The following is a 24,275-nucleotide window of genomic DNA, read 5'->3' as shown; positions in this document are numbered from 1 at the left end:
AAAAGATGCAACACCTGTCCCTACGTCTCCTCCCTCGACTATGTCCAAGGACCCCGACAGTCCTTTCAGGTGAGGCAGAGGTTCACTTGCACCTCCTCCAACCTCATCTACTATATCCGCTATTCCAGGTGTGGACTCCTACATATCGGCGAGACCAGGCTCGGCGATCGTTTCGCTGAATATCTCTGCTCAGTCTGCCTAGGCCTACGCAATCTCCAGGTTGCCAAGCAGTTTAACTCCCTCTCTCATTCCCGCACTGACCTTTCTGTCAAAAGGTCTCCTCCACTGTCAGAGTGAAGCCCAATGCAAATTGGAGAAACAACACCTCATATTTCACTTGGGCAGGTTGGGTGGGGGAGAGATGGGGAGAGAGAGGTTGCAAGGGCTACTTGAAGTTAAAGATGTAATTGTAGTATTTAAAAAAGGCTTTTAGTTACGCATAAAAATGAAGGATATGTATCATGTGCAGGCAGAAGGGATTATTTTAATTTGGTATCATGTTCGGCACTGTCATTGTGGGCCAAATGGCCTGTTCCTGTGCTGTACTGTTCTATGTTCTGTGTTGTCCTGTGTAAGGGCGAGACCAAGCGCCGGCTCGGCGATCATTTAGCTGAACACTTCCGCTCAGTCCACCTCAGATTCTGGTGAACTTCTACCGCTGCACTATCGAGAGCATCCTTACTAACTGTATCACAGTATGGTATGGCAACTGCTCTGTCTCCGACCGGAAAGCACTGCAGAGGGTGGTGAAAACTGCCCAACGCATCACCGGTTCCTCACTCCCCTCCATTGAGTCTATCCAGAGTAGGCGATGTCTGCGAAGGGCGCGCTGCATCGTCAAGGACAGCTCTCACCCCAACCACAGATTGTTTACCCTCCTCCCATCTGGGAGGCACTACAGGTCTCTCCGTTCCCGGACCTGCAGGTTCAGGAACAGCTTCTTTCCTGCGCTTCGGTGATTGCTGCCACCCCCCCCCCCCCCCCCCCCCCTCGGGCACTCCTCCCATCAGTGACTGATCTCTCTCACCGGAATTTCCACTACCGCTACTGTGCATATATGTATATATTATATGTTTTACTATTCCATCGCATGCACTCTGGTTAAGATGCTAACTGCATTTCGTTGTCTATGTCCTTGTACACTGCACAATGACAATAAAGTTTGTATTGTATTGTATTGTAAACCTACCTGATCTCCCAGTTGCTCAGCACTTCAACTCCCCGTCCCATTCCCGCACTGACCTTTCTGTCCTGGGCCTCCTCCATTGTCAGAGTGAGGCCCAGCACAAATTGGAGGAACAGCACCTCATATTTCGCTTGGGTAGCTTACACACCAGCAGTATCAACATTGACCTCTCTAACTTCAAGTAACCCTTGCTTTTCCTCTCTCTCCATCCCCCCCACCCCCCCCCCATCCCAGTTCTCCCACCAGTCTTACTGTCTCCGACTATATTTTATCTCTGTAACGCCAACTCCCCTGACATTAGTCTGAAGAAGGGTCTCGACCCGAAATGTCACCCATTCCTTCTCTCCAGAGATGCTGCCTGTCTGCTGAGTTAATCCAGCACTTTGTGTCTACCTTCGATTTAAACCAGCATCTGCAGTTCTTTCTTACACACTTCTTCAGACTAGTCTGGGGAAAGGGAAACGAGAGATAACTGATAATAAGATAACTTATAACAAGATAACTCTTGTTTCCCTCTCCCTGAACTAGTCTGAAGAAAGGTCTTGACCTGAAACATCACCCATTCCTTCTTTCCAGCGATGCTGCCTGTCCCGCTGAGTTACTTCAGCATTTTGTGTCTAACTTCGGTTTAAATCAGCATCTGTAGTTCACTATGTCCGACACATACTGTAAGTTATCCCTCGGTGCAAAAAAAATGCAAGAAAAAAACATTGGTTCGACATTAACCTCATCAAGCACCCGAGTAACCTACAGAATTGGAATGAGGGGGGACCTCATTGAAACATGCAGAATAGTGAAAGGCTTGGATAGAGTGGATGTGGAGAGGATAATTCCACTAGTGGGAGAGTCTAGGACTGGAGGTCATAGCCTCAGAATTAAAGGATGTTCTATTAGGAGATGAGGAGGAACCTCTTTAGTCAGTGGGTAGTTAATCTGTGGAACTCATGCTTCGACCCTTCGACTTAACTTGCCCACATCGGCCAACATGTCCCAACCACACTAGTCCCACCTGCCAGCATTTGGTCCATATCCCTCCAAACCCATCCTGTCCATGCACCTGTCTAACTGCTTCTTAAACGTTGGGATAGTAACGAAACAAAGACAGCAACTAGTGGGAGAGTCCAGGACTAGAGGTCATCGTTTCAAAATTAAAGGACGTTCTTTTAGGAAGGAGACGAGGAGGAATTTCTTTAGTCAGAGGGTGGTGAACCTGTAGAATTCTTTGCCACAGAAGGCTGTGAAGGCCAAGTCAGTGGATATATTTAAGGCAGAGATAGGTAGATTTGTGATTTATACAGGTGTCTGGGGTTATGGGGAGAAGTCAGGAGAATATAATTAATGACTTGGATGAAGGGATTAAAAGTAACATTAGCAAATTTGCAGATGATACAAAGCTGGGTGGCAGTGTGAACTGTGAGGAAGATGCTATGAGGTTGCAGAGTGAATTGGACAGGTTGTGTGAGTGGGCAGATGCATGGCAGATGCAGTTTAATGTGGATAAGTGTGAGGTTATCCACTTTGGTAGTAAGAATAGGAAGGCAGAGTATTATCTGAATGGTGTCAAGTTCCGAAAAGGGGACGTACAACGAGATCTGGGTGTCCTAGTGCATCAGTCACTGAAAGGAAGCATGCAGGTACAGCAGGCAGTGAAGAAAGCCAATGGAATGTTGGCCTTCATAACAAGAGGAGTTGAGTATAGGAGCAAAGAGGTCCTTCTGCAGTTGTACAGGGCTCTAGTGAGACCGCACCTGGAGTACTGTGTACAGTTTTGGTCTCCAAATTTGAGGAAGGATATTCTTGCTATTGAGGGCGTGCAGCTAGGTTAATTCCCGGAATGGCGGGACTGTCATATGTTGAAAGACTGGAGTGGCTAGGCTTGTATACACTGGAATTTAGAAGTAGAGAGGGGATCTTATCGAAACGTATAAGATTATTAAGGGGTTGGACACTTTAGAGGCAGGAAACATGTTCCCAATGTTGGGGGAGTCCAGAACAAGGGGCCACAGTTTAAGAGTACGGGGTAGGCTATTTAGAACGGAGATGAGGAAAAACGTTTTCAGTCAGAGTTGTGAATCTGTGGAATTCTCTGCCTCAGAAGGCAGTGGAGGCCAATTCTCTGAATGCATTCAAGAGAGAGCTAGATAGAGCTCTTAAGGATAGCGGAGTCAGGGGGTATGGGGAGAAGGCAGGAACGGGGTACTGATTAAGAATGATCAGCCATGATCACATTGAATGGCGGTGCTGGCTCGAAGGGCCGAATGGCCTACTCCTGCACCTATTGTCTATTGTCTATAATGGGGTTATGAGGGAGCAGCCGTGATTGTATGGACTAAATTTTATTTTCTGTATTAATTTTAATGAATATGCTGTAATTGTAATTTTTTTTGCACAATCCACAGGCATTGCCACTTTCATTTCACTGCACATCGTGTATGTGCATGTGACAAATAAACTTGACTTGACTTGGAGGCAAGTCTGAGACCAGACACCAACTCAGCCACCATCGGCATCTTCGGCTGTTTCCGCCTCCACTCGGCTCCCCCTTCACCCTCACAAAGATGGCCGCCACACGCCTTCGCGGGCCGACTGGGCATGCGCGCCGGCCATCCTTAGTCGCCCTGCCACATTCCCTGACATTTAGTGATAATCTCTCTGGTCCGGCTAAGTGCGAAGGTAAAACATTTTTTTTTAAATATTCACGACGACGCGTGTGATTTTTTTCTTCCCCTTCATCAGCAGAGTGTAGAGCATTGAGGTTTCTGCGAGAGGGCGGCGTCAGGTGGCCGGAGTGATGGGGTCCTGAGTGGATGGGGTGGTCGCGCTGGCGTGGTCCTGGGTGAGTGGTCGGTCGCGCTGGCGGGACGAGGCGCCGGCGACGAGGGTGAGGTGTCCGTCTGTATGAGGAGGAGGAGGAGGAGGCGGTGAGGGATGGAGGGATGAGGTAAGGGAGGGATGAGGTAAGGGAGGGAGGGAGGCTGCGAGCCGCCATCGGCGCCGCTTCCCGGGCCGGGCCGGGCCGGACCGGACAGGAGGCCGGGGGGAGAATGCAGGCGCCGAAGCCAGGCCTGGATCCGTCTGGTCACCGGTCACTCGAGCTTCTGATGCTGGAGACCGGGGAGAGAGAGAAAGTAAGGTCGCCTTCTTTTGGCCTCCGCTTCTCTCGCCAGTCTCCTCATTCCCCCTCCACTCCTCCTCCATAGTACCACCATTTCCCTCACTTGCACTACACTACACTCTTCTCCATTCAACTCTCCTCACTCCTGTCCACTCCTCCCCTCCCCCCTCCACTCCTCTCCTCCTCCCTCCCCTCCACTCCTCCTCCTCCCCTCCCCCCTCCACTCCTCCCCCCTCCACTCCTCCCCCCCTCCACTTCTCCCCACCCTCCACCCCTCCTCCATTGTACCACCATTTCCCTCACCTGCACTACACGACACTCTTCTCCATTCAACTCTCCTCACTCCTGTCCCCTCCCCTCATTCCACTTCCCTCTCTCATTCCACATTCCACACTCCTCCTCCCCCTCCACTCATCCTCCCCCCCACTCCTCCTTCCCCTCCACTCCTCCTCCATAGTACCATTTCAATCACTTGTACTACATTACACTCTTCTCCATTGACACTCTCCTCACTCTCCATTGACACTCTTCTCCATTGACACATCCCCCTCCACTCCTCCCCCCCTCCACTCCTCCTCCATACCATTTCCCTCACTTGCACTATATTACACTCTTCTCCATTCCATTCTCCTCACTCCTGTCCCCTCATTTCACTTCCCGCTTTCATTTCACACTCCTCATCCCCCTCCACGCCATGCCCCTGCACCCTTCTTTTACGCCCCCCCCCCCCCCCCCAACACAAGAGACTGCAGCTGCTGGAACCTTGAGCAAAAAAAATCAAACTGCTGGAGGAACTCGGGCAGCAATTGTGGAAGAAATGGTTGACAATGTTTTAGGTTGGGACACTTCAAAGCGAGCCGCATTAATAATAATTCTATTTCTTACGGTTTCGGAAAATCTATCCCGATGTTCTCTTGCAAGCGTTTAGAGTTAGCAGCCTGTAATCCATGTGCATGAGAGAGCATGAGAAAGAAGTATATTTTTGGTACAAGAGACTACCGATGCTGGAATTTGGAGTAAAACAAAGTACAATGTAATTGAGGAACTCAGTGGGTCGAGCAGCAGCTAAAAGAATACACAAGGAACTGCAGATTCATTAATGTGTTGAGCACAACGTGCTGGAGGAACTCGGTGGGTCAGGCGACATCTGTGAAGGGAAAGTCTAGGAGTCATGCATTTTGGTAGGAATAAAGGCGTAGACTATTTTCTAAATGGGGAGCAAATGCAGAAATCAGAGGTTCAAAGGGACTTGGGAGTGCTGGTGCAGGATTCCCAAAAAGTCAATCAGCAAGTCGAATCGGTAGTAAAGAAAGCTGAGTGGGCGGATGCATAGCAGATGCAGTTTAATGTGGATAAGTGTGAGGTTATCCACTTTGGTGGTAAGAATAGGAAGGCAGATTATTATCTGAATGGTGTCAAGTTAGGAAAAGGGGACGTACAACGAGATCTGGGTGTCCTCATGCATCAGTCACTGAAAGTAAGCATGCAGGTACAGCAGGCAGTGAAGAAAGCCAATGGAATGTTGGCCTTCATAACAAGAGGAGTTGAGTATAGGAGCAAAGAGGTCCTTCTGCAGTTGTACAGGACCCTAGTGAGACCGCACCTGGAGTACTGTGTGCAGTTTTGGTCTCCAAATTTGAGGAAGGATATTCATGCTATTGAGGGCGTGCAGCGTAGGTTTACTAGGTTAATTCCCGGAATGGCGGGACTGTCATATGTTGAAAGACTGGAGCGACTAGGCTTGTATACACTGGAATTTAGAAGGATGAGAGGGGATCTTATCGAAACGTATAAGATTATTAAGGGGTTGGACACGTTAGAGGCAAGAAACATGTTCCCAATGTCGGGGAAGTCCAGAACCAGGGGCCACAGTTTAAGAATAAGGGGTAGGCCATTTAGATTGGAGATGAGGAAAAACTTTTTCAGTCAGAGAGTTGTGAATCTGTGGAATTCTCTGCCTCAGAAGGCAGTGGAGGCCAATTCTCTGAATGCATTCAAGAGAGAGCTAGATAGAGCTCTTAAGGATAGCGGAGTCAGGAGGTACGGGGAGAAGGCAGGAACGGGGTACTGATTGAGAATGATCAGCCATGATCACATTGAATGGCGGTGCTGGCTCGAAGGGCCGAATGGCCTACTCCTGCACCTATTGTCTATTGTCTAAAGCTAATGTAATGCTAGCATTTATTTCAAGAGGGCTCGAAACAAAAACAGAGATGTAATACTGAGGCTCTATAAGGCGCTGGTCAGGCAGCATTTGGAGTATGAGCAATTTTGTGCACCGTATCTGAGGAAGGATGTGCTGGCTGTGGAGAGGGTCCAGAGGAGATTTACAAGAATGATTCCAGGAATGAGTCGGTTAACATATGATGGGCGTTTGATGGCACTGGGCCTGTACTCACTGAGGGGGGTCCTCATTGAAAAGTACGAAATAGTGAAAGGCTTGGATAGAGAAGATGTGGAGATGATATTTCCATTAGTGGGAGAGTCTAGGACTAGAGGTCATCACCTCAGAATTAAAGGACATTCCTTTAGGAAGGAGATGAGGAGGAATTTCTTTAGTCAGAGGGTGGTGAATCTGTGGAAATCTTTGCCACAGGAGGATGTGGAGGCCATGTCATTGGATATTTTTAAGACAGATAGATAGATTCTTGATTAGTACGGGTGTCAGGGGTTATGGGAAGGCAGGAGAATGGGGTTAGGAGGGAGAGATAGATCAGCCGTGATTGAATGGCGGAGTAGACGATGGGCCGAGTGACCAAATTTTGCTCCTATCACTTATGACCTTATAACATTTCAGGTCAGGACCCTTCAGATCTGTGAGGAAAGGAACTCTCCTCGGTAGAAGGGTCCCGACCCAAAATATCGACTGTCTATTCCCTCCACAAATGCTGCCTGAGCTCCTCCAGCAATTTGTTTTTGCCGAAAATTCCAGCATCTGTAGTTTCTTGTGTTTCCAAGACAAAATAAAATTTTGATTTTTGACTTGAAGCCCTGCTTTGTGGACTCAAGTTCAACAGTTGGTGTGTGTTGGGATTTACTGGCCGTGTATGTGTTGGACAGCACAGTGGCGCAGCAGTAGAGTTGTTGCCTGACAGTGCCAGAGACCCGGGTTCAATCCTGACCTCGGGTGCTGTCTGTGGTGTTTGCGCATTGTCCTGTGATCGCGTGGGTTACCTCCGGGTACTCTGGTTTCCTCCCACATCCCAAAGACATATGAGTTTGTAGGTTGACACAAAATGTTGGAGTAACTCAGCGGGACAGGCAGCATCTTTAGAGAGAAGGAATGGGTGACATTTCGGGTCGAGACCCTTCTCGAGACTCGACTCGAAACGTCACCCCAATCCTTCTCTCCAGAGATGCTGCCTGTCCCGCTGAATTACTCCAACATTTGTGTCTACCTTTGATTAAAACCAGCATCTGCAGTTCTTTCCTACACATGAGTTTGTAGGTTAATTGGCCTCTAGAAAATATTTTTTATTAGCTTGATCTATCATGTTTGTTTGGGCTCACTTTTTCTTTTGATAAAAATTACAACAATTTTTAAATTGGCAGTGAAGATCAGAATTCAAACTGCTTAATTTGTATTCAATGATTAGTTTATTTTTGTCTACCGCCCAAGAATTCTTATTAAAGCAAAAGGCATTAATAGTTCTATTTTCTAAGGTTCCAGAACATCTATTGCAATGTTGTTCACTTGCAAACGTTTAGAGTTAGCAGCCTGCACTGCCAATTCATCAATTTGGGCGGCACAGTGGCGCAGCGGTAGAGTTGCTGCCTTACAGCAACGGTTACCATCTTTACGGGGTTTGTACTTCTCCCCGTGACCTGCGTGGGTTTTCTCCCACACTCCAAAGACGTACAGGTTTGTCGGTTAATTGGCTTGGTAAATGTAAAAAAATGTCCCTAGTGGGTATAGGATAGTGTTAATGTGCGGGAATCACTGGTCGGCGCGGACCCGGTGGGCCGAAAGGGCCTGTTTCCGTGCTGTATCTCTAAACTAAACTAAACTAAATCAACTCTACCTGGTTCCACAGAAGCAAATGTCTGACTATAGATTCTTATCCCTGCTGCTGAGGTCAGTTCATTCCTTGATTGTTTGAAATTGTAGATAAAGTTGGTGAACAAAATATGTGTAGCTGGTTGCAGATTAGCTCTTTTGTTTATTTCAGTGAAAGTTTGGACGATCAGCTGTCCGAGTTGTTGTTGCATTTCATGGGAAGTGTTAGACGGTGAGAGTTTTTTGCAATTCATTCACAGGATATTGGTATTGACTGGAATTCCTAATTCCCTTGAGTTGAGAAACGCACAGTTAAGAATCAGCCACAGTCCAAAACTGTGATGTCCAGGTTGAGGAACAGCTTCTTCTCAATGACCATCAGGCGACTGAACACAATGAACTCCGACTAAACTACGAACTGCCTTGGTTGCACTAGAGATTTTGGGCTTTGTTTGTTTTTTGCACTGTGCTGGGTTTTCTAAATTTATTGAACTCTTTTAAAATCTGTGTATTATATCTATTCAGTATGGTAGGTTTACAAACCTGCTGCACGTAAGAATTTCATTGTTCCATTTCTGTACATATGACAATGATAAAAATCTTGACTCGCATATGGGCCAGGCTGCATAAAGTTTGCAGGGTGTGAAGAAGGATCCCAACAGGAAACGTGAGCTGTGATGCTTACATGGTACTTTCATAAGTGATAGTAGCAGAATGAGGCCATTTGCCCCATCAAGTCTACTCCATTCATTCACGGCTGATCTATCTTTTCCACCTAACCCCATTCTCCTGCCTTCTCCCCATAACCTCTGATGCCCGTACTAATGGACGCCCCTACTCCTGCACCTATTGTCTATTTAGAGCTCTTAAGGATAGCGGAGTCAGGGGGTATGGGGAGAAGGCAGGAACGGGGTACTGATTGAGAATGATCAGCCATGATCACATTGAATGGCGGTGCTGGCTCGAAGGGCCGAATGGCCTACTCCTGCACCTATTGTCTAATCAATAATCTATCTATCTCTACCGTATAAAATATCCATTGACTTGGCCTCCACAGCCTTCTGTGGCGATGAATTCCACAGATTTACCACCCTCTGACTAAAGGAATCTCCTTCCTCATCTCCTTCCTCAAGGAACGTCCTTTAACTCTGAGGCTATGACCTCTGAGGCTATGACCTCTGGTCCTGGACTCTCCCACTAGTGGAAACTACTAGTTGCATCACACCAGCCTGAGATGAACCCATTTACTCCAGCTCTGTGTGACAACTAGTTAACAGAAGATGTTTAGTTTGGAGAGAGCAGATGGGGAAGTTGGAGACGCTGCGATAACTTCCTGACCCGCTGAGTTACTCCAGAAATTTGTGTCCTTTTGAGTAAACCAGCATCTACAGTTCCTCGTTTCTCATCGTCAATACAGCGTGGAAACAGACCCTACGAACCAAACTTACCCACTCCAACCAATATGCCCCATCTACATTCATCCCACTGGCCTGCATTTGGCCCATATCCCTCGAAACCTTATGCTTCTACATAATAAATGTTTATTTGCATATTTGAAGGCTAACATTCAGTAGTCGGGAAAATCTACTTGGTCGTATCCACCAAAGTCCGAGAGTGTCAGATTGTGAGAATTGTATACGCATATAATGGAGAGACTATGGTCGGGGTTCAGATCTGATGTAACAAACTTTTATAGATATTCCATAACATTGTGCAAATAAATGAACATCGTGTTAATACAGTTTGTTCCTGCACCCTGCTTTTGCAAGGTTCCTGTTTTTGTGTAGTGTAGTATCGACTCTTGAGTTGCTGCCTGAGACATAAAGCAGGTTTTCTTTAAACAGTGAGTTGTTGCGATCTGCACGGAAGACCTGAAAAACTGGGGAGACCAGAAACGGCAGGAAAATTCATGGAGTTTTTGAGAGATACAACAATGGAAACAGAAAACCTCAGCCCACCGAGTCCAGGCTGACCACAATCACCCGTACACTAGTTCTATCCTAGACACTGGGGACAACTTACAGAGAACATTTTGGAATGTTGGAGAAAACCGGAGCACCCGGAGAAAACCCACAGGGAGAATGTACAAACTCCGTACAGTCAGCACCCATGGTCAGGATCGAACCCAGATCTCTGGTGCTGCACCTCAGCAAATCTACCGCTGCGTCACTGTGCCGCCCGAGGAGGAAAGAAACTACAAAGCTCTGCAGAAGGAGAAAAGTTCGGATTGAATTGATCAGACGAGGCATTTGAGTCGTGAACCCAATGATGTTCGCCGTGGTGTATCTCTCTGATTCTCTGATAGGAGGGTTGCTCATGGAAAAATAATTACCAATTATTTGGTAACATAAGGAAATGACAGCCAAAGAAGGCCTTGCTTTGCTAACAGCTGGGAAGCTTGAAGCCTTATGAGTGCAAGAAAGTAACTGCAGATGCTGGTACAAATCGAAGGTATTTATTCACAAAATGCTGGAGTAACTCAGCAGGTCAGGCAGCATCTCAGGAGAGAAGGAATGGGTGACGTTTCGGGTCAAGACCCTTCTTCAGAAGCCTTATGAGTGGACACACTGTATATCTGTGGCCATATAATCTGTTGGGTCTGGTTTTAAAAAAACAAGAGTGATCATGGAAAGGAAATCAGAAAGTAATTGCTTTATTAAAGCAATCAGCAAGTATCAACTTGATAAGCCAGGAAATGCAAATGCTTCTGGTTTACAAAAAGAGATTCTGCCTGTTTCCACGCTGTCTGACTACGGCACAAATGTGGTTGAGCTCCATTTAACTTGCGTTATTTTATTTTCCAGTTAGGTTCCTGACCAGCGTCAATGATGGCTGCTACAATCGTACATGATACTACGGAGGCCGTCGAGCTGTTTGGCCCTCAGGGATTGTTCTTGAAGCCGATCGCCAAGCTGACCATCAGCGTGTCTCTCCCTCAGCTGAAGCAGCCCGGGAAATCCATATCGAACTGGGAGGTGATGGAGCGACTCAAATGCATGGTTCACCCCGAGCAGTTTGCCACACTTCGCGTGTCCAAGAGCACAATGGACTTTGTTCGCTTCGAAGGGGAGGTTGAGAACAAGAACATGGTGAAAACCTTCCTGTCCAAGCTGGATGCCAAGACTATTAAACTCAGTGGCTTCACGGACACCTTAAAAGTACGAGCTGCGGAGGTGAAAATAGACTTTCCGACTCGTCATGACTGGGACTCTTTCTTCCGGGATGCCAAAGACGTAAACGAGACTTTACCGGGAGAGAGGCCGGACACTATCCATTTGGAAGGACTGCCATGCAAGTGGTTTGCACTGAAGAACTCCAGCTCGGAAAAGCCCAGTGATTTTATCCTTCGCAAGGTGTTTGAATCCTTTGGCAATATTCGGAACGTGGACATCCCGATGTTGGACCCTTACAGAGAGGAGATGACTGGGAAGAACTTTCACACCTTCAGCTTTGGCGGTCATTTGAACTTTGAAGCCTATATCCAGTACCAGGAATATATAGGGTTTGTAAAGGCAATGGATGCCTTGAGAGGAATGAAACTACTGTACAAAGGTGATGATGCAAAAGCAGTGGCCTGCAGCATAAAGGTGAGTGCTTATTTTAGTTTTCGTGATACAGCATGGAAACGGGCCCTTTGGCCCACCGAGACCATGCCGACCTGTCCCGTGTTATCCCATTTTCCCATCCACTCCCTGCACACCAGGGGCAATTTACAGAGGTCAGTTCACCTACAAACTTGCACGTCTTTGAGATGTTGGAAGGAACCAGAGCGCCCGGAAGAAACTCACACCACCGCAGGTAGAACGTGCAAACTCCAGACAAACAGCACCCGAGGTCAGGATCAAACTTGGGTCTCTGGTGCTGTGAGGCGGCGCTCTGTCAAATGCGTCACTCTGCCGCCCTGTAATTTGCTTCATGTACTCTGTGCAGTTTTGGGCATCGCATCTTAGACAGGCAGTGTAATGTTAGAGGTGTGAGGCCATGTCATACAGATCCGCCGTCCATTTGACGGCACCCTTGGTTCCAGAACCATGCCATATTATTCATTTTGGGCAGGGGTCATGGACTCGGATGGGATGGGGAGGGGGGAAGGGGGTGCGGAACACCAGCCTGAAAAGTCGGCCTCGGAAATAGCCAATGGGAACTTATCTGCCGGCCGGGCTAGAGTTCCAGAGCCCGAGTCATGTGGCAAATTCAACCCGCCAATCGGCCACGGACGCCGGCTGCGGGCGGAAGATTGGTGGTGGACCTGTATGACACCCGGAATTTAATTAGTGATGGGATTTTTATTTAAAATAAATAAAATGTTCCCAATGTTGGGGGAGTCCAATTCTCTGAATGCATTCAAGAGAGAGCTTGGTAGAGCTCTTAAGGATAGCGGAGTCAGGGGGTATGGGGAGAAGGCAGGAACGGGGTACTGATTGAGAATGATCAGCCATGATCACATTCAATGGCGGTGCTGGTTCGAAGGGCTGAATGGCCTCCTCCTGCACCTATTGTCTATTGTTAAGCCTGCTTATTCACATTTATAAAATGTTCCCACTTTGAGCTCTTGGGAATACTAATTCTCCATTGCTAACCCAACTAAATGGGATGGCCTCAGCCCAGGGGTCTGCTGAAGTATGTACAATGAGGGTACATTTGCCGCATGGCTAAAGAGACAAGTAGAAAACCCATTGTAGAAACTACGGATTAGTTGGCCATTTTGCAGAGAACCTGCATTCAGCCCACGGGGAAGACTTGGTTTTTAGTTTTAGAGACAAGGCGTGGAAATAGGAAACTGCACCGATCGGCCTGCAGTCACCCGTACACTAGTTCTGTCCTGCGCACTAGGGACAATTTACAGAAGCCAATTGACCCACAACCCTGCACCTCTCTGGAATGTGGGAGGAAAGTGAAGCACCTGGAGAAAACCCACGCAGGAGAACGTACAAACTCCGCACAGACAGCACTGGTCGTCTCACCCAGAACCCAGGTCTCTGGCGCTGTAAGGCTGCAACTTTACTTCTGTGCCGCCTTTGAAATTCCACTTGTGTGATATTTTAATTCTCTAACCCCCCCCCACCTCCCAGTTTTGGGGCATGGGCAGGTTGAGCGCACACAGTCTTTTGCCCGGTGTTGAGTGAATCAATATGCTTGAGTAAATAGACAATAGGTGCAGGAGGAGGCCATTCGGCCCTTCGAGCCAGCACCGCCATTCAATGTGATCATGGCTGATCATTCTCAATCAGTACCTCGTTGCTGCCTTCTCCCCATACCCCCTGACTCCACTATCCTTAAGAGCTCTATCCAGCTCTCTCTTGAATGCCTCCACTGCCTTCTGAGGCAGAGAATTCCACAGATTCACAACTCTCTGACTGAAAAAGTTTTTCCTCATCTCAGTTCTAAATGGCCTACCCCTTATTCTTAAACTGTGGCCCCTTGTTCTGGACTCCCCCAACATTGGGAACATGTTTCCTGCCTCTAATGTGTCCAACCCCTTAATAATCTTATACATTTCGATAAGATCTCCTCTCATCCTTCTAAATTCCAGTGTATACAAAGCAATGGTGGGCAGTTGCAGAGAGTGGCAATTTCCCTTCAGGGGTCAATATAGAGCCATATACAGCGTGGAGGCAGGCCCTGCGACCAAACTTGCCCACGCGGACCAATATGTCCCATTTACCCTAGCCCCACCCGCCCGCACTTGACCCATATTCCTCTAAACCTATCCGATCCTTTATCTCGGCGTTTTCAGAAGAAAGTGAGGGCTGAATTTTTTTTTAAAAAGAAGTATTCTCGTCTCCCAGGTGACATTTGACACAACAAAGCACCTGAGCGACTCGTCGATCAGGAGGAGGCAGCTGGAGAGGCAGAAGCTGCAGGAGCTGGAACTGCAGCGGGAAGAGCAGAAACGTCGCGAGAAAGAGGAAGAAAAGCGGAAAAAGGATGAGGAAAGGTACACTGGTTTGACTGAGATGGCATCGACTTTTGCACAGTATTTTACAGCAGACATACAAACATTGTTGCTGAATCAACAATGGAGGGAAAATTATGCTACTCTCCCAATAGTACAGGCATGTGAATTTTTCACATTTCCGCACATTTCCACGTTTTTAAAATCCATTTTCCGCGCTATTTGCATGATTTTCGCGTTTTTCACATTGCCAAAATCACGTTTACCAACGGAGAAATTGGATTTTTTTAAAAACCCGATGTATAGACTTGTAATGAACACTAGGGCTCCACTAGAGATCACTAGGTGGTCCGCGAGAAATCCCCCGGACCCTGGAAGTCTCCCCGGAAATGTGGCACCTAGACTGGGCAAGGCAGCCAATCTCGACCTCATCGGAGCTTCCACGGCTGATCGGTGGGTTGAATTTGCAACCTGCGTCCGGGGGTCTGGAACTCCAGCCTAACTGGAGCCAGCACATCTATCCCCGTAGCCGACTTCCTTGGCCGGCTGGATAAACCAGCAAGGCTCTGGAACCAAGAGTGCCAGAAAATCAGTGGTGGAACTGTAATGAGTAAATATTAAATTTAAGTGCAAGATTATATAACTAAATTTATTAAGACGGGGTTAAAATATAAAACACAGCAGAAAAGCCAATTACCACCTTTTTGGGCTGATTTTCAATTAATGTGCGTTATTCGTATACAGTGACATATTCGCATTATCTTGTAATGTCCGTTTTTACTTTGAAATGCACTAAAAGAGGCTTGAAACGGGTAATTTTGTGTACATTTTCCTCTTTTTTTTATACCTCACTCACATGCCTGATAGTAGGAGAGAGGTTTTTATTTAACAGGGATGCCTGCAGTATAGGTGATGCATTATTTAATTTGCTTTAGCTGCTACATCTCTAATAGTCAGGGGAAAAAAACAATGAATTTGTCACAGGGGAACACACCTGCTGAGATTGCTTTTGACAAGTGACTGATCTAAGCTGTCAGACGCCGAACTATCCTTTGTTCAACCATCTGTCCGTTGTAACACGGGCCGCAGGTAATTGATACCCTGAGTTCACCATCACATCTGTCACTTGATCTGACTTGGCATCAGGTGGATAGACGCAAAACGCTGGAGTAACGCAGTGAGTCAGGCAGTATCTCTGTGCCAAAAAGGAACAGGTGACGTTTTAGGTTGAGACCCTTCTTCAGACCGAGAGTCAGGGGAGAGGGAAATTAGAGGTATGAAAAGGTATGAAGAACAAATGAATGAAAGGTATGAAAAGAACAAATCAAAGCCAGCAACGATGATCGAAAAAAGGTGGAGCCCACAATGGTCCATTGTAGGCTGTGGAAAAGGTGATAACGAGTGGATACAAACAGTGAAACTGAGCAGGAAGACAGTGAACGTAGTGGAATCGGCTTGGATTAGTTAGATAAGGGAATCATTTTGTTTTTGTTCCTTTGAAATTGATCTCAAAAGCACAAACTCATTTTATTATGGGGCTTGAGGCACATTAAACTTGCAAAGTGAGGAAGCAAAGTTTTCAGGCTCTTGTGTAGAAACAGATTTTAAAGTGACTCTGAAGCACGACATCTTTGTCATGTGAAATTGCTTGCTTTTCAAGCAATTGAAAAGCTTGAAAGAAGCTATCTGCTTCTTTCAGCCCTACGATGCCCACTACAGAGAAGAAGGGAAGCAATATCATTGAAAGGTAAACTTCAATTGATAGAGCACCGTTCACATCCTCAAGATGCCTCAAATGATTAGTACGGGTGTCTGGAGTTATAAAAGTAAATAATTTGAATTTGTAATTGATCAAGAGATTTTTAGTAAGTAGACACAAGGAACAGCGAATGCTGGTTTGCAAAAAAAAAGATACAGTGGTGGAGTAACTCTGCGAGACAAGTGGCATTTCTGGAGAACATGGATAGGCAACGTTTAGGAATTTGTTCCTCTCACCCCTCACTTTATGTCTGGCCCCTCCAGCCGGCGTACTGTCGCGCCTTTAATTACACATCCGCCAACGCGGTTGCCAACGGCCTTTATTTCTCGTTCTTTCTCTTTGCTCCAGGAGGCAGCGCGAGTTTGAAGAGCAGGAGAGGGAGAGGAAAAGAGAAGAGAAGGTCAGGAAGCGGGAACAGAAGCAGAAGGAGCGGGAGGATCGGCGGAATGTGCGCAAGCTACAGCGCGAGGAGCAGAAAAGGCTGCAGGAGAAAATAGCTCTGGAGGAAAGAAGGCTGCTGTTGGCACAGAGGAACCTGCAGTCCATCCGACTGATCGCAGAGCTGCTCAGCAGAGCCAAGGTGAGTGCAGGAGAATTGGTCAGCAGATGGTGTGCATGGATGACTGGTTTACATTTATTGTCTTAAGCTGCTACTGCTAAGTCCTAGTAATCTTTGGTAAAAGATAAGGGCCTCAAAATTGTCCCGCCAAACCTGAAAACTCTTCCATCTACTGTTTGGAATACAAAACCTCAAATTGATATAGCCATCCCCTTGTACTCAACACTGACTACAATTCAAACGGATTTGGCTGGAAAGACATGGACCGTTCCAATATGTGTGCAAGTTTTTTTTTTCTTAAAAGAGCATGTCTGATCTGTATCTAAATTCCATCTTGATTATGTATCCCTTAATACCCTTGTCTGACAAAAATAGGATTGGATTTACTAAAGAAAGCTTTATAAATAGGAGTGTCCATTACTGCCAGCAGAGCAGGTGATCTGCGAAGGTGATATGTTTAAAGTTGTGTTGTCAAGGCAGTAAACTTCCCACACAAGCAGGAAGTGGATTTTTTTATTGGAATGGGAGCCATATTGTATGATTTTTCAAAAGCATTTGTAAAGTATCGATTTTGGAACCTTATTAGTTTAGTTTAGTTTAGAGAAACAGCGTGAAAACTGGCCCACCGAGTTGGCATTGGCCAGCGATCAGTCTGAAAAAGGGTCATAACCCGAAGAGTTGCTTATCCATTCCCTCCACTGGGAATACTCCAGCACTTAGTGTTTTGTTGAAGGTTCCAACATCTGCAGTTTTTTTGTTGTGTCTCCATTTTACTGCTTCATTTCAAAATCTCCTCAAACTTTGCAGAAGCTCTCCACCTTTCTCCGATGGGACTTTTATATAGAAAACATAGAAACATAAAAAATCGGTGCAGGAGGAGGCCATTCGGCCCTTCGAGCCAGCACCGCCATTCACCATGATCATGGCTGATCATCCACAATCAGTAACTTGTGCCCAACTTCTCCCCATATCCCTTGATTCCACTAGCCCCCAGAGCTCTATCTAACTCTCTCTTAAATTCATCCAATTTGGCCTCCACTGCCCTCTGTGGCAGAGAATTCCACAAATTCACAACTCTCTGAGTGAAAAGGTTCCTTCTCACCTCAGTTTTAAATGGCCTCCCCTTTATTCTAAGACTGTGGCCCCTGGTTCTGGACTCGCCCAACATTGGGAACATTTTTCCTGCATCTAGCTTGTCCAGTCATTTTATAATGTTATATGTCTCTATAAGATTCCCTCTAATCCTTCTAAACTCCAGTGAATACAAGCCTAGTCTTTTCAATCTTTCCTCGTATGACAGTCCGGGCATCCAAGGAGATGTGAGACTCTGTCTTACTGCCCCCCTTCCAAGAATCCTGCTGCTCTCCAGCTTTTCAATCATATGCCCCCCCCCCCCCGTTCCCATCCACATTCAGTTTGAAGAAAGGTCCCAACCCAAAACAGCCATGGGTAGGCGATGTCTTGCGGAGTAACTCCAACACTTTGCGTCTTTGTTAATAGCTCGTGTCCTTTTCTTTCTCATTTTTAAATGACGGTTTAACTCTCGTGATCTCGACCTCTCCCTGCAGGTTGGTAAACAGCAGGAGCTGGAGGCACGTGAAGCGGAAGCATCCCGGCTACACAAAATGGAGGAAAAGAGGCGGCAGCAAGAGGCCGAGCTCCGGAAAGTCGAAGAGGAGAAAGAGCGAGTCGTGGAGCTCCAGCTGAAGGAGAAGGAGCTGAGGGAGAAACTGCTGGAGAACCTCAAGCGGAAGGAAAGTGAGAGCAAGCAGAGCCGGGAAGAATCGAAGCCCTGCCACACGGACCAAGTGGCGGGGAAGCCCCTTGCGCGTGCGTCCCCAGCGCTGGGAATGGCCCCTGCCACGACCGCCCAGGGTACTGGTGGTCGAGCTGCAAGTCAGGACGCCGTCATCCACAAGAATGCGGCGCTCGACAAGGACCTCAATGGGCACCCAGACATGGCTGGAAGGCATGTCAATAATTCGGACCAAGTCCCGGCGCAAATAAATACAAGCCCGGCCGATCGTCCGAGCGGTGCCAAGCCTGCTCAGAACGAGCAGTGCGTGGCGGGAGCGGCTAATAGCCAAGGGCGCTCTTCACAGGAACGCTACGGTAAAAAGAGTAGATGCCAGAACGGGCCCAGCCACAAAGAGAAGGAGCCGCAGACCAACCCCGCCAACGTTGAAGGCCACCAGTTGCAAAAGGACTTGAACAAGGGACGGGACTCGCGCAAGAGCAGCGGCAGCAGCGAGCGGAGCAGGAACTGGAGGGACTCCAGCAGCGACAGCAGCTGCCACCAGAGGGAATGGAGCCGGCACCAGACCCGTAGCAGGAAGGAGAGCGGCCGGTACGCCCGGGACCCCAGCAGGGAGCGGGGCCGCTCCTGGCGAGACCCCGGCAGCGAGCAGGGCCGGGGCCGGCGGGAGGCCAGCCGCGAGCGGAGGCGTTGCAAGAGCAGGGAGCGCCCCCGCGGCCGGTGGGGATCCAGCCGCGAGCGGAACCAGAGCGCCGAGCGGCGGCGGCCCGGCCTGAGCGGGGAGCGGCCCCGTCGGCCGAGGAGCGCCAGCAGGGACCGCGTCCGGCGCCGCGGGGACTCTGGCGAGGAGCGCGGCCACCACAGGGACTCCAGCAAAGGACGCAGCCGCAATCGGAGGTAGTCAAAACCGGCCGCAGGGTTGGCTGTCGCCAGGGTCAAAACCGGAGAGGAACTGACTCAACAGCAGCAAGTCGGAGGTTCACCTGAACCTGGGGCGGTTCGGTTAACAGATACAGCTCGGAATAATCGCCCGGTGTGGCAATTCCAATTAAAACCATAAAGGCAAATGTCATTTGAATTAGTAAGTTTGCATTGAAGAAGTCTCCCTTGTTCCGGTGGAAGGGGCAGAAACAGGAAAGCATACAATCACAGATTCTGACAACACGGGAGAGCACTGTGCTTCACACGACCTGGCCACAGTTACACGATCGTTCAACATTGCAATTGTTTGGTCCTTACAAATTTCCCTGATAAAGTTCCAACGTTTTGATGTAAATTCGGTAACTACTTGTGTTTTGGTTGCAAATTATTATTGCAAGGCAGTATTTAGAAAGTGTGCACAGTGAATGTGTTGTGGCAAACAGTTGCTTATGGCATTTATCCCATGACGAATTTTAGTCAATGCTGTACATAAGAATGTTTTATTATCTCCGGTAAACTGTTGCTCATGTCACGTTCGATTCAATTAACACTTCAAAACGCTTATTTATTATATACCCTATGCCCTTGAGATTCTAAATAATCCACTCGAAAGATGAGTGGCAAACTTGGTTTATGCAGCCGATATTTCCATGAAGTTCTTGGCAGTGCCTTTCATGGGTATTGTAAGTGTTAGGAGTTTCACCACTTGACAAAGCCATTTCCTGACTTCCTTCAGCAGACATTAACTGCTCGTGGTCAGCTTGGCGGTGTGGTCACAATCCGGACAGTACAGCTGTAACCCTGACTGTTGGTGTAGAAGGTAGCCACCTGAAGGTGGAATTAGAAGAAGCTGCTAGATTAAGTTATAGGCATCAACTGCTCAAGATCCCTTTTTGGGAGCAAAGTATATTTTAATGGCCCATCACAAAGTCGGGGGGGATGGGTAAGTACCATCAGGTCTCTGACGCGAGATCTGACTTGCGGTTCCGTGGTTGTTGGGAAGAGAAAGCGGACATTATGAAGAACAAAACTTCAAAGCGGACATTATGAAGAACAAAGGTTACCTTTGAGAAATCCTCAGTCCTGTAATTGAGTGGTGTGGAGACTGAAAACCATCAAGTAATTTGCATCCTATCTGTTCAACACAGAAAAGCTTGAAGCTCCCAAATGTATTGGAACCTTTTCCGTTCTACCAACCAAGCACTAATGCAGAAGCCTCTAGCTCGGCTATTGCCTGGCTGCTGTCTTAAGTTCACCTTGCATGCGATATCCAGTTCAGCCTCCCATCCATCAGAAGATTGGACTGTCTTTACCTTGTTCAGAGCAAAGGTATTTCCAGGGTTAAGTGGATTGTTCCTGCAAGACCCACCACAGAGCCAGGTTTGTTGTGTTTGTGTTCCGCCATTTGAAGTTGAGTGGGAAGTATTTCTGATTTCCAAATGTGCCTCCCGTTGGGTTTTTTAAAATCCTTTCGATGTCCTTCTGAGAGAGATTGTAATTTCACTGAAGCTTTCCAGTTATAATGGGACCAAACCATCAAACAATCCTTTTTAAAACAAACTTTCTGTGCCACTTTTTGATTGATGATTTAGCTTTGTGTAGCTATTTCACATGCTGTGTAATCCCACAGTATAGCTCTGGTCACGGTTCGTTTGATCATAGCGCGAACTATTCTGTATACCTCAACTGAGAAAGTGGAGCATCCTGCTCCATAATATTTTGAATTGGGTAGACGATCAACATGAAAACTACTGAGTAATTGCTGAGTAATTAGTGCAAGAAAATTGACCTCCAGTGTTGTTAACGTATTGGCATCTTCTAGTCAGAAGCTAATGCTGATAGACACGAGATGCTGGAGTAACTCAGCGGGTCAGGCCGCATCTCTGGAGAATAGGAATAGGTGACGTTTCGAGTCGGAAGCTGATATGCTGCCTGGCCCGCTGAGTTACTCCAGCACCTTGTGTCTGTCTTCAGTATAAACCAGCATCTGCAGATCCTTCCTACACACTACAGCTCATGGTGCCAGTGAACAATCTGACTTGCAGGTAGAATAGTTACTGAACGGGAACTGAATTCTCATCTGTTTTCTCCCTTTTGTCCTCCCATTGATGATGATGATGATACTTTATTGTCACTTGTACGGAGCTAGGTACAGTGAAATTCTTTGTGTATATAAAGTGCACAAAAGAGTCGCCACAAAGGCACGAAAAATACTCCTCTGTCCTCCATCTCCCCCATCCCTCCAGGTCCCCCTTAGTTCTCGGTGGCCTGCCCACGCAAGGTCCCCCTTAGTTCGGCAGCCCCCTCCACACTCCTCACGCCAGTTCCTCGGGTACACGGCCAGTCCACCGCGCCCGACCTCGAGACTCCGACCTCTTCCTCGAGCCCGAGGTTCTGCTCGAGGCTCCAATCACGCCCCTTCCTCCAGGGACTCCGATCTAACACCACGAGGTCCTCCCGAGGTCCGTCCACGATAGCAAGGACCAGCCCCTGGGGTGACTTTCTGCAGCACCCTCTCCTCTGTCCCCACTGCCTCGACAACCGAGATCCCAGTGGGGTGGGTAGGAGGGAAGGAACAGTGCACCTCTTTACCCCAACCCCCAACTCCAAAAACATCACCTCAATTGGAACATTTCTATAATGATACATATGTGATCACTTTGATTACTGTTTTGTTTTGTCTTTTGTTCTGATGTGGTATTTGAAAGGCAACCTCAATCAAAGGTTGGGAACTGCAGTGCGCTTAGGTCAAAATCAGTTCTGGATCACTCTTGCCATTGATGTGTCCTCAAACAACTAAAAAAAAAACTGAAAACCCCAATTTTATCCAATTATCAAATGACATTAGATCCAGAAAGATTAATATTAAATTTTTCAGAACGCTTAAATAATCTACAAATAGCTCACTCTGTAGAATACTGAAGGCATTTGGATGGCCCAAAGAGGTTTTGTCCAGTTAGTCGACAACAACATCACAATGAAACCTTTGATCTCCGTGATTGTATCTAAGATTTCACTTTAAAACTGAAAGCTTTCTCAGTAATTTGATAGCCGAGTGGTAGAGCAGAAAAAGCACTGAGAATTTAATTTTACAAACAAAAGCCCCGGTCCTTGTTTTTAACTTCAATGGTGACCTTGATATGTCGCCTTGTTTTCATTGTTGTGTATTTTCTGTTCTGTACAAAACTCTTCGTTCAAAATTGCATAATAAATGCCATTTTGTTTCCATTTGTCTCTTACCTATCATTTGCTGAATCTTGAATGTTTGCTTTAGTCTTCACCAAATTTATTAGAATTGTCCTGTATTTATTTTGTTTTTTTTCCTCACAACTGTCAATGGTTTGCATCCTTCAGTAAAAAAAGTTTATTTTGAAATGCCTTTCTCATTTGTCTTTTTGAAAAATAAAATGTAAGGAAAGTAATGAAAAGTCATCAATCGGCATGACTCTCAATCTTAAATGTTCAAAGCACGAATCGATTAAAATTGATCTATCGCTGAAATATAAACTATATTTTCTGTCAATAATCTTATCAAATGTTTTGTGTATGGCACTCATTTCCTGTCCAATTTTCACTTCCGAGTTGATCGAGTGAAAACAGATTTGAATCTCTGGGCAAAGAAGAGGATAAAAAATTGATAAATAGAAGCAAGATAGAGGCTTACAGAAATACGGGCTTACTATGAACTATGTTGTCATAGGAGGAAGTAGTTGAACCATTTGTAACATTGACAAATTTTAATAATGTTTCCATCTTTTAATTTTTCTCTAACAAATTTATCATCTGCCAAATTAGTTTAAAGTATCAAAAATGTCAAATCTGAAGTTATATTGTCTGACTATTTTAAATATAACATTGGATGTCAAGGGATAAGCTGATTTTAAAAGACTAAAATCAAGATGGAAATCTAGCCATATCTCAGCATTTTGAGCACTTTGAGCCTTGAAATATTTTACCCATTGCTGGCTATGTCTTCATCTTCTGGATCTGTACCTCTTGAACTTAATTGAATTCCATCAGGTGTGGGGTGGAGAGCATGTTGACTGGCCGCATCACGGCCTGGTTCAGAAACTCAAACGTTCAGGAATGAAGGAGATTACAGAGAGTGGTTCATAAGATCATAAGTGGTAGGAGTGGAATTCTCTTCCATTTGATCCATCAAGTCGACTCTGCCATTTAATCATGGCTAATCTATCGCTCCCTCCTAACCCCATTCTCCTGCCTTCTACCCATAACCTGACACCTGTACTAATCAAGAATCTATTGCCTTAAATATATCCACTGACTTTGCCTCCACGGTCTTCAGTGGCAAAGAATTCCACAGATTCACCACCCTCTGGCTAAAGAAATTCCTCCTCATCTCCTTCCTAAAAGAACATCCTTTAATTCTGTGGCTGTGACCTCTAGTCCTAGACTCTCCCACTAGTGGAAACATCCTCTCCACAAGCCTTTCACTATTCTGTACATTTCAATAAGGTTCCCCCTCATTCTTCTAAACTCCAGCGAATATAGGCCCACTGCCATCAAACACTCATAACATGTTAACCTACTCATTCCTGGGGCCTTCTCCAGAGCCAGCACATCCTCAGATATAACATATAACATATAACAACTACAGCATGGAAACAGGCCTGTCCGGCCCTACCAGTCCACGCCGACCATTCTCCCTGACCTATTCTCATCTACCTGCACTCAGACCATAACCCTCCAATCCCCTCCTATCCATATACCTATCCAATTTACTCTTAAATAATAAAATCGAGCCAGCCTCCACCACTTCCACCGGAAGCCCATTCCATACAGCCACAACCCTCTGAGTAAAGAAGTTCCCCCTCATGTTACCCCTAAACCTTTGTCCCTCAATTCTGAAGCTATGTCCCCTTGTTGGAATCTTCCCCACTCTCAAAGGGAAAAGCCTACCCACGTCAACTCTGTCCGTCCCTCTCAACATTTTAAAAACCTCTATCAAGTCCCCCCTCAACCTTCTACGCTCCAAAGAATAAAGACCCAACCTGTTCAACCTCTCTCTGTAGCCTAAGTGCTGAAACCCAGGCAACATTCTAGTAAATCTCTGTACCCTCTCCAT

General features: G+C 46.7%; 1 protein-coding gene across 2 annotated transcripts; it reads left to right on the top strand.

The window, feature by feature from the left end:
* Positions 1 to 4,001: 4,001 nt before the first annotated feature.
* LOC144595060 (uncharacterized) lies at positions 4,002 to 24,059 on the top strand. Of its 2 annotated transcripts, none has more exons than XM_078402055.1 (5): positions 4,002 to 4,022; positions 11,103 to 11,885; positions 14,088 to 14,236; positions 16,302 to 16,533; positions 18,081 to 24,059. In XM_078402055.1, exons 2-5 carry the CDS (start codon positions 11,124 to 11,126, stop codon positions 19,167 to 19,169), a joined length of 2,232 nt encoding a protein of 743 aa, XP_078258181.1. In that variant the 5' UTR covers positions 4,002 to 4,022; positions 11,103 to 11,123; the 3' UTR covers positions 19,170 to 24,059. The 2 variants fall into 2 exon arrangements, with proteins under 2 accessions (XP_078258181.1, XP_078258179.1); XM_078402053.1 differs by lacking the exon at positions 4,002 to 4,022 and adding an exon at positions 4,028 to 4,067.
* Positions 24,060 to 24,275: the final 216 nt, after the last annotated feature.

The sequence above is a fragment of the Rhinoraja longicauda genome, chromosome 7 (assembly GCF_053455715.1).
Source record: "Rhinoraja longicauda isolate Sanriku21f chromosome 7, sRhiLon1.1, whole genome shotgun sequence".
NCBI classification, from domain to species: domain Eukaryota; kingdom Metazoa; phylum Chordata; class Chondrichthyes; order Rajiformes; family Arhynchobatidae; genus Rhinoraja; species Rhinoraja longicauda.
Note: the sequence above shows the minus strand (reverse complement) of the source record. Positions and strands in the feature narration are given on the sequence as shown.

Coding starts and splice junctions, on each gene's coding strand:
- LOC144595060 (XM_078402055.1), top strand. CDS start 11,124: ATGATGGCTGCTACAATCGTACATGATACTACGGAGGCCGTCGAGCTG. Junction 11,886..14,087: donor CAGTGGCCTGCAGCATAAAG/GTGAGTGCTTAT, acceptor CTCGTCTCCCAG/GTGACATTTGACACAACAAA. Junction 14,237..16,301: donor CGGAAAAAGGATGAGGAAAG/GTACACTGGTTT, acceptor TCTTTGCTCCAG/GAGGCAGCGCGAGTTTGAAG.